Here is a 16,012-nt window from a genome sequence, read left to right as displayed (position 1 = left end):
CAACCTAAATGAATTAGATTAAGAGGAGAATAATCGAAATGAATTAAGAGTAGACTCCACAAAGTACAAGTGGTATCCCAGATCAAAGAGGTAGGCACTGAGGAGTAGGTAAAACAGAGGTATCCAGTCAGGAAACCTCACACCTGACAGTGTCCTGAGAATGTACCATTCCTTCCATATTTCAATTCCCCAATGCTACATAGGTGTTTTCATGGACTTTCCAGAGGCTTGACCGAAGTGAAATGGACTAGCCCTTTCAACACAGAAGTTAGAGGGGTAAGGGACTAACTTTAGGGCAACCCTAAATTCATTCTTCTGGAGGCAAGGACTGAAGTAACATTTGGTCTCCTTGTTTTGTGGTGTTTCCTACTCCATGTGAAACTCTCCCAAGTGACTGATCCTCTCTCTCAGCCTGAATTTCTGAGCCTCAGATATGGACCCTTAACCCTTTCTATCCTCTGTCCCAGAGCTAAGCTTTTATTATGCTTTTTCCTATTACAAAATCAACCTTTTTGACAAACAAGATTTAGAGTGTTAAAACTGCCTACTCCTTTAGAAAGTGGCAGCAAGTATTAGCAGAAGGACTTATTTATGAAGAGAACTGTATTCTGAGATAGCTACTAATAGAGCTAGGTTTTTTGAACTGAGTATTTAGGGATAACTTCACTTGAAGGAATTGTAAGAGTAATTTCTCCATGCCAAGGATAACTGGTTTGAGCAGGAAATGCTTATAACAACAGAAGTGTGCACACATGTAACATGGGGAGTGTGTGTGTGCGTGTTTGTGCATTACAGTGCCCAAGTAACACTTCTGATGACAGGTAGCTGAAAATAAGCTGGAGCAGAGACTCAAGGGACAGAGTTGTGAAAAATATCTATAATAATTACATGTAATTTTCATGTCAATTCATTTTTTCTATGAATAAAACTACAGATCTCCTCTTTGACAGAGCAAACAGTTCTGTTTGCCCTCAAATAAGACCTTACCCCAAAGATTCACCTTGAACTCAACATTTCTAAGTTTTTCATCTTTCCACATTGCAAATATTTTCCTTTTTTATTTTAGTGTCTCCTCTCTCAATGAATGGCACCAATATTCACCTAGTTTTATAATGCCAGGAGTCATTCTTGACATCTATCTCTTACCTTCTCTGTCAGTTAAAGTTCACATCTTCTGGATTTTACCTCCTAGATAGTTCTCAAATGCAAAATATTTATTCCCAGCACTGTTACCACTCCCCTAGTTCATGCCACTATATTCACCACAGACATCTAACTAGTCTCTTTGTTCTCACTTTTGCTGCTCCAAAATCCATTCTCCACACATTTTTATTTTTTAAATGTAACTCAAATTATGTTAGTCACCCACTTAAAATCCTTTGGTGGCTATTTATTTCAAGGTGAAGATCCAAACCCTGAACAATGTCTGCTACATGCTACATGGACTTGTCCCTGTCTAAATCACCAGCCTCAAGCTCATACAGCTAGCTAAAATCTTTTGAATTTCAGACCAGAGTCATTCATGCAACATAAATTATTTCTTCCTTTTCATCTTCATTATGTTTAAACTCTCTAAAACACTTTGAAGCCTCTTTATCTCTCTTGGTCTTATGTAACTTTATGCCCTTAAAATGACAATTCATCATCATGATTTTTTAAATGTAATTAAAAAAAATTATTTTATAATGATGTATAGTTGATTAACAATTTTGTGTTGGTTTCAGGTGTACAATAGAGTGATTCCGTTTTACATATACATGCATCTATTCTTTTTCAAATTATTTTCCCATTTAGGTTTTTACACAGTATTGGGCAGAGCTCCCTGTGCTATTAACTAGGTCCTTGTTGGTTACCTGTTTTGAATATAGCAGTGTGTACATATCAATCGCAAATTCCTGATCTATCCCTCCTCCCTCCCCTCTTCCCTGGTAACCAGAAGTTCATTCTCTAAGTCTGTGAGTCTGTTTCTGTTTTGTAAATAAGTTCATTGGTATTTTCTTTTTTTAGATTCTGCATGTAAGCAATATCATATGATATTTTTCTCTGTCTGACTTACTTCAGTTAGTATGATAATCTCCAGGTCCATCCATGTTGCTGCAAAAGGCATTATTTCTTTCTTTTTAACGGCTGAGTAATATTCCATTGTATATATGTACCACATCTTCTCTATCCATTCATCTGTCAATGGATATTTAGGTTGCTTCCATGTCTTGCCTATTGTAAACAGTGCTGCAATGAACACTGTGGTGCATGTATCCTTTCAGACCATGTTTTTCTCAGGATATAGGCCCAGGAGTGGGATTGCTGGGTCATATGGTAGCTCAATTTTTAGTTTCTTCAGTAACCTCCTTACTGTTCTCTATAGTGGCTGTACCAATTTACATTCCCACCAACAGTGTAGGAGGGTTCCCTTTTCCCCTCTCCAGCATTTGCTATTTGTAGACTTTTTGATGATGGCCATTCTGACTGGTGTAAGGTGATATCTTATTGCAGTTTTGATTTACGTTTCTCTAATAATTAGTGATGCTGAGCATCTTTTCATGTACCTCTTGGCCATCTGTATGTCTTCTGTGGAGAAATGTCTATTTAGATCTTCTGCCCATTTTTTGATTGGTTTAATTTTTTTGATATTGAGCCACATGAGCTGTTTGCAAATTTTGGAGATTAATCTGTTGTCGGTCACATTGTTTACAAATATTTTCCCCCCCTTCTGTGGGTCATCTTATCATTTTGTTTATGTCTTCCTTTGGTGTTCAAAGCTTTTGAGTTTAATTAAGTCCCCCTTGTTTATGTTTTTTTCCATTACTCCAGGAGACATTGAAAAAGATATTGCTGTGATTTATGTCAAAGAGTGTTCTGCCTGTATTTTCCTCTGAGAGTTTTATAGTATCCAGTCTTATATTTAGCTCTTTAATCCATTTGGGGTTTATTTTTGTATATGGTGTTAAAGAAAATTCTAATTTTTCACATGTAGCTGTCCAGTTTTCCCAGAACCATGTATTGAAGAGACTGTCTTTTCTCCATTGTATATTCTTGCCTCCTTTTTTATAGGTTAATAGACCATAGGTGCATGGGTTTAGTTCTGGGCTTTCTATCCTGTTACATTGATCTATATTTCTGTTTTTGTGCCAGTACCATATGTGTTGATTACTGTATCTTTGTAGTATAGTCTGAATTCAGGGAGCCTGATTCCTCCAGCTCCATTTTTCTTTCTCAAAATTGCTTTGGCTATTTGGGGTCTTTTGTGTCTCCATACAAATTATAAGATTTTTTGTTCTAGTTCTGTGAAAAATGCCATTGGTGATTTGACAGGTATTGCACTGAATCTGTAGATTGCTTTGGGTAGTATAGTCATTTTGACAATATTGATTCTTCCAATCCAAGAACATGGGATATCTTTCCATCTGATTGTGTCATCTTCAGTTTCTTTCATCAGCATCTTTTAGTTTTCAGAGTACAGGTCTTTTGCAGGTTTATTTTTAGGTATTTTATTCTTTTGGAAGCGATGGTAGATGGGATTGTTTCCTTAATTTCTCTTTCTGATCTTTTGTTGTTAGTAGAAATGAAACAGATTTCTGTGTATTTATTTTGTGTCCTGCAACTTTACTGAATTCATTGATGAGTTCTACTAGTTTTCTGATAGTTTCTTTAGGATTTTCTATGTATAGTATCATGTCATCTGCAAACAGTGACAGTTTTACTTCTTTTCCAATTTGGATTTTCTTTATTTCTTTTTCTTCTCTGGTTGCCATGGCTAGGATCTCCAAAACTATGTTGAACAAAAGTGGAGAGAGTGGACATCCTTGTATTATTCCTGATCTTAGAGGAAAGGCTTTCAGCTTTTTACCATTGAATATGATGTTAGCTGTAGGTTTGTCATATATGGCCTTTATTATGTTGAGGTAGGTTCCCTCTATGCCCATTTTCTGGAGAGTTTTTATCATAAATGGGTGTTGAATTTTGTCAAAAGCTTTTTCTGCATCTATCGAGATGATCATATGGATTTTATTCTTCAATTCATTGATGTGGTGTATCTCACTGATTGATTTGCGGTTATTGAAAAATCCTTGAAGCTCTGGAATAAATCCAGCTTGATCATGATGTATGATCCTTTTTATGTATTGTTGGATTATGTTTGCTAGTATTTTGTTGAGGATTTTTGCATGTATGTTCATCAGTGTTATTGGTGTGTAATTTTCTTTTCTTGTGGTAACTGTCTGGTTTTGGTATCAGGGTGATGGTGACTCATAGAATGAGTTTGGGGTGTCCCTTCCTCTGAAATTTTTTGGAATAGTTTCAGAAGGATAGTTGTTAACTCTTCTCTAAATGTTTGATAGGATTCATCTCTGAAGCCATCTGTTCTTGGACTTTGTTGGAAGTTTTAAAATCACAGTTGCAATTTCAGTACTTGTGATTGGTCTGTTCATATTTTCTATTTCTTCCTGATTCAGTCTTGGGAGATTGTACCTCTCTAAGAATTTGTCCATTTCTTCTAGGTTGTCCATATTTTTGGCATATAGTTGCTGGTACTAGTCTCTTACCATCCTTTGATTTCTGGGGTGTCCGTTGTAACTTTTCCTTTTTCATTTCTAATTTTATTGATTTGAGCCCTCTCCCTCTTTTTCTTGATGGGTCTGGCTAAAGCTTTATCAATTTTGTTTATCTTTTCAAAGAAGCAGCTTTTAGTTTCATTGATTTTTTCTATTCTTTTCTTCATCTTTATTTTATTTATTTCTGCTCTGGTCTTTATGATTTCTGTCCTTTTACTAACTTTGGGTTTTGTTTGTTCTTCTTTCTCCAGTTGCTTTACATGTAAGGTTAGGTGGTTTGTTTAAGATTTTTCTTGTTTCCTGAGGTACAATTTTATTGCTATAAACTTCCCTCTTATAACTGCTTTTGCTGCATCCCATATGTTTTGGATCATCATGTTTTCATTTTCATTTGTCTCTGGGTATATTTTGGTTTTCTCTTTGATTTCTTCAGTGATCCATTGGTTGTTTAGAAGCATATTGTTTAGACTCCACTTTTTTTTAATAGTTTTTTTCTTGTAGTTGATTTCTAATCTCATAGCATTGTGATTGGAAAAGATGCTTAATATGATTTCAATTTTCTTAAATTTTTTGAGGTTTGCTTTATGGCCCAGCATGTGATCTATCCAGGAGAATATTCCATGAGCACTTGGAAAGAATGTGTATTCTGCTGCTTTCAGATGGAATGCTCTATAAATATCAGTTAAGTTCATCTGTTCTAATGTGTCATTTAAGGCCTGTGTTCCTTATTGATTTTCTGTCTGGATGATCTGTTCATTGATGAAAGCGGGGTGTTAAATTTCCCCAGTATTATTGTGTTGCTGTTGATTTCTCCTTTTATGGCTATTAGCATTTGCCTTATATATTGAGGTGCTCCTATGTTGGGTGCATATATATTTACAATTGTTATGTCTTCTTCTTGGATTGATCTCTTGATCATTATGTAGTGTCTGTCTTTGTCTCTTTTAACAGTTTTTATTTTAAGTCTATTTTTTCTGATATGAGTATTACTACTCCAACTTTATTTGATTTCCATTTGCATGGAATACATTTTTCCATCCCTCACTTTCAGTCTGTATGTGTCCTTGATCTGAAATGGGTCTCTTGAAGACAGCATATATGCATGTCTTGTTTTTGTATACATTCAGCCAACTTATGTCTTTTGGTTGGAGCATTTAATCCATTTACATTCTAGGTAATTATTGAAATATATTTCTTATTGCCATTTTGTTAATTGTTTTGAATTTGCTTTCATAGGTCTTTTTTCTTCCCTTCCTCTTTTGGTCACTTCTCTTGTGATTTGATAACTAACTTTACTGTCATGTTTAGATTCCTTTTTCTTTTTTGTGTGTGTATATATTGTAGATATTTTGTTTGCAGTTACCATCAGGTTTTGATAAAGCAGTCTCTATATAAATAAGTTTTAAGTTATTGGTCTCTTAAATTTCAGATACGTTTCCAATATTCTGCATTTGTACTCTCTTCTTATCACAATTGCTGGTTTTGATATACTGTTAGGCAGGCCAAAAATTTCATTCAGGTTTTTCATAACACTGAACGAACTTTTTGGCCAAGCCAATATTTGTGTGTGGATGATTTCCTACCTTTACTGCATGTTTGCCTTTACTGGTGAACTTTCCATTCATAATTTTCTTGTTTCTAGTTGTGGCCTTTTCTTTTCTGCCTAGAGAAGTTCCCTTAGCATTTCTGTAAAGCTGGTTTGGTCATGCTGAATTCTCTTAGCTTTTTGTAAAGCTTTATTTCTCCATCATGTCTGAACAAGAGCCTTGCTGGGTAGTTTTCTTGGTTGTAGGTTCTTCCCTTTCATCACTTTAAATATATCATGCCACTCCCTTCTGGTCTGCAGAATTTCTGCTGAGAAATCAGCCAATAACCTTATGGAAGTTCCCTTGTACATTATTTGTTGTTTTTCCCTTGTTGCTTTTAATATTTTCTCTTTATTTTTAATTTTTGTTAGTTTGATTCATATGTGTCTCGGCATGTTCCTCCTTGAGTTCTTCCTGCCTGGGACTCTCTGCACTTCCTGGACTTGGGTGACTCTTCTCTTTCTCATGTTAGGGAAGTTTTCAGCTACTGTCTCTTCAAATATTTTTCAGGCCCTTTCTCTCTTCTTCTGGGACCCCTATAATGTGAATGTTGGTGAGTTTAATGTTGTCCCAGAGGTCTCTTAAACTGTCCTCATGTCTTTTCATTCTTTTTTCTATATTCTATTCTACAACGATTTCCACTATTTTCTCTTCCAGCTCACTTATCCATTCTTCTGCCTCAGTTGTTCTGTTATTGATTCCTTCTAGTGTATTTTTCATTTCAGTTACTGTATTGTTCCTCTCTGTTTGTTCTTAAGTTCTTTGAGGTCTTTGTTAAACATTTCTTCTATCTTCTGTCTCTGTGCCTCTACTCTTTTTTCTGAGATCTTGGATCATCTTTACTGTCATTACTCTGAATTCTTTTTCAGGTAGATTGCCTATCTCCATTTCACTTAGTTGCTCTTCTGGGGTTTTATCTTATTCCTTCTTCTGGGACAGAGTCCTCTGTCATCTCATTTTGTCCAACTTTCTGTGATTGTGGTTTCCATTCTTCAGGCTGCAGTGTTGTAGTTCTTCTTGCTTCTGCTGTCTGCCCTCTTGTGGATAAGGCTGTCTAAGAGGCTTGTGCAGGCTTCCTGGTGAGAGGAACTTGGACCTGCCCACTAGTGGGTGGAGCTGGGTCTTGTCCCTCTGGTGGGCAGGGCCTTGTCAAGCAGTGTGTTTATCAGGTGGCTGTTTTATCAGGAAGACTTTAAGTGACCTGTGTGCTGATGGTTCAGGTTGTATTCCCATCATGTTGGTTGTTTGGCCTGAAGCATCCCAGCAATGGATCCCACAGGCTGTTGGGTGGGGCCAGGTCTTGTTGAGAAAATGGTAGCCTCCAAGAGGGCTCACACCAATGAGTACTCACCTGAACTGTTGCCATCAGTGTCCTTGTCCCTGCAGTGAGCCATAGCCAGCCCCCACCTCTAATAGTAGCAGGTAAGTCTGGCCCAGTCTCTTATGATTTCACCACTTTTTCCCTGGGTCCTGGTACACATGAAGCCCTGTGTGCACCCTCCAAGAGTGGAGTTTCTGTTTCCACCATCCTGTGGAATTCCTGTGATCAAACCCCACTAGCCTTCAAAGCCAAATTCTCTGGGGGCTCGTCCTTCCATTGCCAGACACCCAGGCTGGGGAGCTTGACATGGTGCTCAGAACTTTCACTCCGTGGGAGAATTTCTGTGATATAATTATTTTCCAGTTTGTGGGTCACCCACTTGGAGTGTATGGGATTGATTTTATCATGATTGCACCCCTCCTACCATCTTGTTGTGGCTTTTTTTTTGTCTTTGGATGTAAGGTGTCTTTTTTGGTAGGTTCCAGCTTTTTTTCTTGGTGTTTGTTCAGCAGTTAGTTGTAATTTTGATGTTTCTGTAAGAAGGGAACTTACATCCTTCTTCTCTGCTGTCTTGTCTCCTCCTCCTCATTATCATGATTTTAAGACATTTTAATATGTAGCAATCTGTCTCAATAATGATCATAAAATTTCCTTTTTCTTTATGTATATGTATTTTTAGCATTTTGTGTATGTATAGTTAGTATTACTAGGCAATTAAAAACAAGTAGGCTTTGTAGAGCATGGCCATTATAGTTATTAATACTGAGGTAGTAGACATTAAAAGTACTCATTAGAAGCAAAAAAAAATTTTGTAACTATGTATGGTGACAAATATTAACTAGACTTATTGTAATCATTTCACAGTATATACATATATTGAAACATTATGTTGTACACCTGAAACTAATATAATGTTTTATATAAATTATACCTCAGTTTTAAAAAAGAAAGCTGATCCTGAAGGGAAGCTCTCTAGAGGATGTAATTGATTACAGTCCTAGTAAATCATCTCTGTTTGCTCCAATTGCAGCACTGTGCTCACCCCTCTGAAGCAGGTGAAGCAACCAAGGAAGAAAAGAACCATAAAAACAAGTAGGCTTTGTAATATCAATCACATTGTCATTGAAACAATTAGCTCACTTTCACTTTTCTCAGTATTAGTTGTTCTTTCCTATGATTTTTTTTAATGACTTCTGATCCTATGTATCCTATGGTCTTCTCTGGGCTTGGGTCTATCTCTTAGCTACCCATATTGCTTAATGATTTGAGATAATTCTGTAAGAACACTTGTATTGAAAGTATCTATTATCCTTTTAATGTTGATGAGCATGGCATCTCATTTCCTTGGGTGTGGAAAAGAATTGCAAATCAGTGGTTACCTTCTCAAAGTCCTTTTGTGTTATGTTTTGTTTGTTTATTTATTTTAATCAAGATTGCTTTTATGATGCTAGAGAGGGTGTGAAGTAAAGGGAACCCTCTTGCACTGTTTGTGGGAATGTAAATTGACACAGCCACTATGGAGAGCAGTATGGAGGTTCCTTAAAGAACTAAAAATAGAACTACCATATGGCACAGCAATCCCAATACTGGGCATATACCCTGAGAAAACCATAATTCAAAAAGAGACATGTACCACAATGTCCATTGCAGCACTATTTACAACAGCCAGGACATGGAAACAACCTAAGTGTCCATTGACAGATGAATGGATAAAGAAGATGTGGCACATATATACAATGGAATATTACTCAGCCATAAAAAAAATGAAATTGAGTTTTTTGTAATGAGGTGGATGGACCTAGAGTCTGTCATACAGAGTGAAGTCAGAAAGAGAAAAACAAATACCGTATGTTAACACATATATATGGGATCTAAGAAAAAAAAGTGGTTCTAATGAACCTAAGGGCAGACAGGAATAAAGACGCAGATGTAGAGAATGGACTTGAGGACACAGGGAGGGGGAAAGGTAAGCTGGGACGAAGTGAGAGAGTAGCATTGACATATACATACTATACCACATGTATAATAGCTAGTGGGAAGCAGCTGCATAGCACAGAGAGATCAGCTAGGTGCTTTGTGACCACCTAGAGGGGTGGAATAGGGAGGGAGGGAGGGAGACGCAAGAGGGAGGGGATATGGAGATATATGTATGTGTATAGCTGATTCACTTTGTTATACACCAGAAACTAACATAACATTGTAAAGCAATTATACTCCAATAAAATTGTTAAAAATAAAATAAAATAAAATGTTTGTTTTCTCCAGAAAAAAAAAAAAAGATTACATTTATGGTATATACTCAAACTTTAGCTTAAAATCCTTTACCTCTCACACCCTGAATTCACTATATGAAGGTCCATACCTCACTGAACCATCGATGGAGGCAGTCAGCACCACTTGTTTGTCTTCTACATAGGTTATTTGAGTAATTTCTAAAGAATGAGCACGCCAGGACAGCAGCTGTTTGACTTTCTAGAGCAACAATAAAGCATATCTCATGTAATAAGTATGTACTGATTCAAATTCAATCTTGAGCAAAAAAACGTTAATCATTAAAGAGCTAAGCTAATGAATGAATGGTGTGGACATCTGCACAAGACAATGAAATGCCCACCCCAGCTATCTCTTCTTTTTCTTGTTGAGGTACCAAAAATTCTATTTATAGATATTTGTTAATCTATACATATCCCTGGGACAGGAACTATCTTACATCTTTAGCAACTTATCATTTAATTGAGGATTAGCAATTCATTTAGTTGAGGATAAACAGATGACTAGATGAAAGAAATGTCTTAGTAGAAGTGTTGCGGGGGTTGGGCGGGGGGACTGAAAGATATAATAAGGAGCAGGAGAAAGCAGAGTTAAAGAGGAAGGCCAAAGGTGAGATTGGCAAGAAGACTTTTCCTATTTCCAAATTTTATCCAAAGATCCCTGGCTAATTGTTTTTGTTTGTTTGTTTTGTTTTGTTTTGGTTTTGGTGGTGATGGTGGGGTATATATGATAATTATATACCACAAGGAATTAATAAAAGGAATGGGCCCAGCTCATTCTCTCTCAAAGACATCTTGAGGCTTGATTGGTATGTTCCTTCAGGATGTGACTTATCCTCAACTTTAGAGCCTCTAAATGGACTCTAGAAGAAAATTTTAAACTGTGTGAACTAGAGCTGTCAACTGGGGAGCTTCCTCTGCAGTAATATCCCTGTAAAATATGTTCCCTCTCTATCACTGATGAACCCAAACTAAGATATTACTTCCTCCTGCTCATCTACGTGGGAGCTAGAATTCTGGCAGCTTAGAGTTCTATAAGGCCTGAATTCATTTGGACTTTAACATAGTTTAGGCAAAATTTCTCCTAAATTTCTTGACCTTCTGATTCAATTCCATGTTCCTAGAGAGCCAGGGTAAAATCTGCATTCTTCTACTTATTTTCTTAAAGCTTTTCAAGAACATTTGGTCATCCAAAGGTTCTTTCCCTGCCTTGGGATGGGATCCTCTAAGGCAAGTATTTCAATAATATGGACCACATCTATAGTAAGAAATACATTTTACTTCATGACCCAGTAAACACATGCAATACCTGCACATGTATCTGAAACAAGTTTCAGTAACCTTTACAAAGGATACTTAACCTTATTATGTATACTGATATTGTCTATTCTATTCTATTGTATTCATTCCACTCCATTCTCTTCTATTTTCATAAAAATGCTGCTTGCCACTTATTAAATTGATTTGATGACTCCCCCTAGTGGATCACATCCTGTAATTGGAAAAACACTGGTCTAAGACTTTTTTCTGTAGGCATGTGAATATAATCATGTATTACTTCCCTTTCTGTGGATAGGTTTTGACTACCCTATCTTTAGACTATCGGTATTCCATGGAGCATCTTTTAAACGGTACTGTTGCAAGAGAACCAGATTAACCTCTGATTTATAGACTGACATTTTCACTATAGTTGTAATCTATAACTGAATCTTGTTCAATGCATGGTACATATTAGTGTATGTAATAATGAGGCATCTTATGACCAGAGTCTGTTATATATTTAAAAATAAACAGCCAGATAGAAATTGGAAAATCGCATTGTCCAAATAAAGAAAACGTTGAAATGAGGTTGAATAGGGAACAATTTAAACACATTATTAAAATAGATTCTCTTTTAAATTGGTGAAAATGCTTTAAAATCAATTCCACTATTATTCTAATTCAATATTAATACATAACTTTGTTTTAAAGATTTTCTCTGAATTTTGAAAGGTCTTGATTGCCAGTTTGTAGGAAGTCCGTTTGCAAAAATGTAGGTTTTGAATTGTATTTTTTATTTGCTCAAATTAATAGAATACTGATAATCATCATGAGTAAGAGAAAACAGTTAGATAACCCTCTACTCATAGATGGTTCAAGCATATGATTGTTTTTGTTCCGCTCATAGCATGCCTTATAGTTGAAACAGTAAGTTGAAACTTATCGTTTTCCATTTGCTAGCTGTATGTGTTAGATATGGAAAGAGCATTAGATTAGAGGACTAGAACCCTGGTTCTGGCCCTGACTTCATCATTAACTGTGATGTGATCCCAGGCAGGCCACTCTGATTTCCCCTCTGCAAATTGAAGATAATCATACTAAAGCTAAATATCTGAACATTATAAAAATAATAATTGGTTCTTGGAAACAGAAAGAAAACTCCATAGATCAAATGAAATAATGTTTGAAACAATAACCATTCTAAAAAACTCTGCAGGAATCCTATCCTAATCCATGTATCCATATGTTAGTATTAATAGCAATAATCCAAAACCAAAACATTATTATTTAAGTAAATATTTAGCTTTTGGATTTGAAGTATTAACTTTAAGGGAAATAAGCCTATGATAAAATAGTGCTTCTTTGCTGTACTCTTTAATTAGTGTTTAGTTTTTATAATATATGTAGGTATATTTGCATATCCACATACACACAAGAAGTGCATATTTAAATGGTTAACAAATAAGGATGTTGACATTTACACTGCATTAACACTAAAAATAAAATAGTATATATTTAATTATAAGGATGATTTAGACTAGAGGGGAAGAAGAGTTTCTTAAAAATAATAATGTCTGGGAACTAGGCTGGGCTTGAAAGGAAAGGTTATGGAACTTTCTTCTATGAAGTTGTATAAGATATAGACAATGACTGGAGGACTAGATGATGTATGAATTCTTTTAAGCTCTCGATTTCCACATAGACTCTAACAAATAAGTCAAAACATGAAACAGATGCAGAGTGACTAGTGGCTGGTTTGCTCCTCACTTATTCATCCCCTATTTTCTCCAGTACACCATTGTTATTTGCCATATAGCTTAAGTTTCAATAGTAGTATATATGACTTGAGAATAGGCAGTTGTGTCTTGTATTTCTATCTTTTGTGGTGTCTAGCACAGAGAAATGCTCAATTGATTCATTAATTAAACTAAAACTAAAGTTCTTACCTTTTCATCATGAGGTGGATCCAGGAAGGAACTAATACTGCAAAGGATAACGTGTCCTTCTGTGTGAAATTTAAACATTGGAATTTTTAATTAGATATTCTGTTGTCTAAGTAGATACTATTCAGACTTGTTTTGAATCAGGCATTTAAAATGGTAAATAAAATAGTATCTGAGAGGTGCAGTGGCGGCAGCTGCAGCAGGGACGCGAGCAAGGCAGTGACCATGTGGGAAGTGTTCTCACTCTTGGGAAGCTGCTGGGCACCGTTGCTGCACTGAACATGGTCCTGTGCCTGCTCTGAGTGTTCTTAGCGATGGCATGAAAATCTGGTGGTGCCAGCCACTCGGAGCAAATCCACAACCTCCGCAAAAATGGAATCATCAAGACAAAGTATTTGAAGTAATGCTGGCCACAGACCACTCCCACTATGCAAGATGAAACCCTTATATGGATTCTCCACAATCAATAGGGTTCCAAGCAAAAATCAGTGCTCCACACATGTATGCATATGCACTTGTACTTCTATTTGATTAATTGCATGAAGGAGCTAAAGCTTTTGATGTAGAATATGGAAGTGGAATTCTTACTTCATGTTTTGCATGAAGTTGGATCTAGTGGAAAAGTCATAGGAATTGATCACATTAAAGAGCTAGTAGATTATCCAATGCTTTTGTTTTCAGGGAGAGTGCAACTGGTTGTGGGAGATGGAAGAATAGAGTATGCTGAAGAAACCCTGTATGATGTTATTCGTGTAGGAGCTGCAACCCCAGTTGTGACCCAGGCTCTAATAGACCAGTTAAAGCCTGGTGGAAGATTGATATTACCGGTTGGTCCTGCAGGTGGAAACCAGATGTTGGAACAGTGTGACAAGCTACAAGATGGCAGTGATATACATGGCTTTAACAGATTAAAAAAAACAAAAACAAAAACCCTCACAGTGGTCTAGGGACGAACTGCTGCTTTTTAGCAACATCAGCTTGACCTGTATATAATATTACAGTGGATTGCTCACCTCAGTCCTTAAAGCTTTTTGAAAATCAACAGCATCACAGCTTGTTTTGGGCATTCATACACTATTTTCAGCATGAAAATGTGTGGTTTTGTGGGATTTCTAATCCTTCAAAGAGGCACAGAAGCCAAACTGGTAGAAGAAGGATGCTAAGTATAAATTTGTGTATTATTACTTTAACATGCCCACATTTTACTTTACATATTAAAAGGAGGGGTTCTGCAAAGTGGAAAACTTAGTTTGTGAATTGATTTTGAGGAGTGGTTTTTCTTTTCTTAGACACTTAGTTCTGTTCTGATGTGAATTTATCAGATTGTTTTTGTGTATCAGATAACACCACCATTCACAAGTTAAGTTTCTTGGATTTTGGATATCTGTTCAATGCTACTAAGAAAATAGAGATGAGCTCCCTTTTTAAAGCTTTTGACGTGGTGTCATAGAATGGCATGTTGTAGATACAATCAGCTGCTCTGTTACCTTAAAACTAAGCATTTATAAATATTAAAACTTAAGAAGATGGAAGGTGATTTCCTTTAAAACAGCTGTTCAGATTGGACATACTTGGCATAGGTCTTTCTTTAAAAGTTATAGGAGACTTGTAGCTCAGTATTGTTTTCTCTGTTTCTAATTTGCTGCTGATAATGTATATGGATTTAACATGCGGTGTAAGCTGCGTCCTAGTTACTGAACAGTTTATGCAGTGCTGCTTTGCCAAGTAAAGTCAAAAGTGAAAGAGGCAAAAAAAGAAAAAATTGAATCTGAGAAACCAGAAATGAAAGGCGAAGTTTCATGTCAATTTTTACATGGAGAAATTCCTTTTCATTTCTAGCTTAATAAGTCATAATGTTTTGCCTCATACACTCAAAGTTGTTGTAAACATCAGGGTAGATGAAAGAGAAATGAATACACCACTACCAAATGGAGTCCAAGCTGTTATGGACACACAAATCCTACAATCCAAATGATAGCTACAAAAATTAGATTTAAAAAAGCAACAATGACTACACTGAGCATCATATTCAAACTGCAGAAAATCAAATATAAAGAAATAATCTTCAGGGACTTCCCTAGTGGCACAGTGGTTAAGAATCTGCCTGCCAATGCAGGGGACATGGGTTCGAGCCCTGGTCCGGAAAAATCCCACATGCCGTGGAGCAACTAAGCCCATGCACCACAACTACTGAGCCTCTGCTCTAGAGCCCACGAACCACAACTACTGAAGCCCGTGTACCTAGAGCCCCTGCTCCGCAACAAGAGAAGCCACCACAATGAGAAGCCCGTGCACTGCAATGAAGAGTAGCCCCCGCTCACCGCAACTAGAGAAAGCCTGCGTGCAGCAATGAAAACCCAACGCAGCCAAAAATAAATTAATTAATTTTAAAAAAAAGAAAGAAAAAAAATAATCTTCGGAGAAGCCAGAGGGGGGAAAATAACACCTTTCTTACAGGAGCAAAGATAAGAATTACATATGACTTCTCAGAAACTCTACACAAGCAAGAAGAGAACAGAGTGAAATATTTAAAGTGTTGAGCAAAAACCCCACCAACATAGAATTCTGTATCCTGAGAAATTATTCTTTAAAAGTGAAGGAGAAATAAAGATTTTCTCAGACAAACAAAAACAGAGTTTTTATTGCCAGTAAACCTGCCTTGCAAGAAATGTTTTTTAAAGTTCTTAAGAGAGAAGGAAAAAGATATAGGTCAGAAACTCAAATTTACATAAAGAAAGACATGCATAAGAGAAAGAATGAAGATAAAAACTAATAGATAACAGTTTATTCAAAATAATAACAGCAACTGTATTAGATGATTATAGCTTATGAATACTTGAAATGAAAGACAGCAAGGATGTTAAGTGATAGAAGAATTAGGAATACTTTTATAAGGTGCTTGCACTACCTGTGAAGTGGTATAGTGTTATTATTTGAAAGTGGACATGGATTTGATGTAAGTATATATTGTAAATTCTGGGGAGACCACTTTTAAAAGTTAAGAAAATATTCCATGGTTGCTACTTGATAACGAGGTGCAGGGTGCTTGTCAGGGAAGAGACGCCCAGGTTGGCAGGCCAGG

General features: G+C 36.3%; 1 protein-coding gene and 1 pseudogene across 2 annotated transcripts in view; one reads left to right on the top strand and one right to left on the bottom strand.

Moving 5' to 3' along the window:
• The window catches only part of WDR64 (WD repeat domain 64), a 150,368-nt gene that overhangs the window by 15,067 nt on the left and 119,289 nt on the right, over positions 1 to 16,012 (bottom strand). For both annotated transcript variants that reach the window (XM_065883312.1, XM_065883323.1), the window contains 2 exons: positions 12,934 to 12,992; positions 9,820 to 9,929 (listed from right to left, as the gene is read on the bottom strand). In XM_065883312.1, the coding sequence (XP_065739384.1) occupies positions 9,820 to 9,929; positions 12,934 to 12,992 (169 nt within the window). The remainder of the gene's footprint in view (positions 1 to 9,819; positions 9,930 to 12,933; positions 12,993 to 16,012) is intronic.
• Positions 13,141 to 13,877, top strand: LOC136132613 (protein-L-isoaspartate(D-aspartate) O-methyltransferase pseudogene; annotated as a pseudogene).

This window comes from Phocoena phocoena, chromosome 1, assembly GCF_963924675.1.
Source record: "Phocoena phocoena chromosome 1, mPhoPho1.1, whole genome shotgun sequence".
Lineage (NCBI taxonomy): Eukaryota > Metazoa > Chordata > Mammalia > Artiodactyla > Phocoenidae > Phocoena > Phocoena phocoena.
This window is presented reverse-complemented; position numbering and strand designations above follow the sequence as displayed.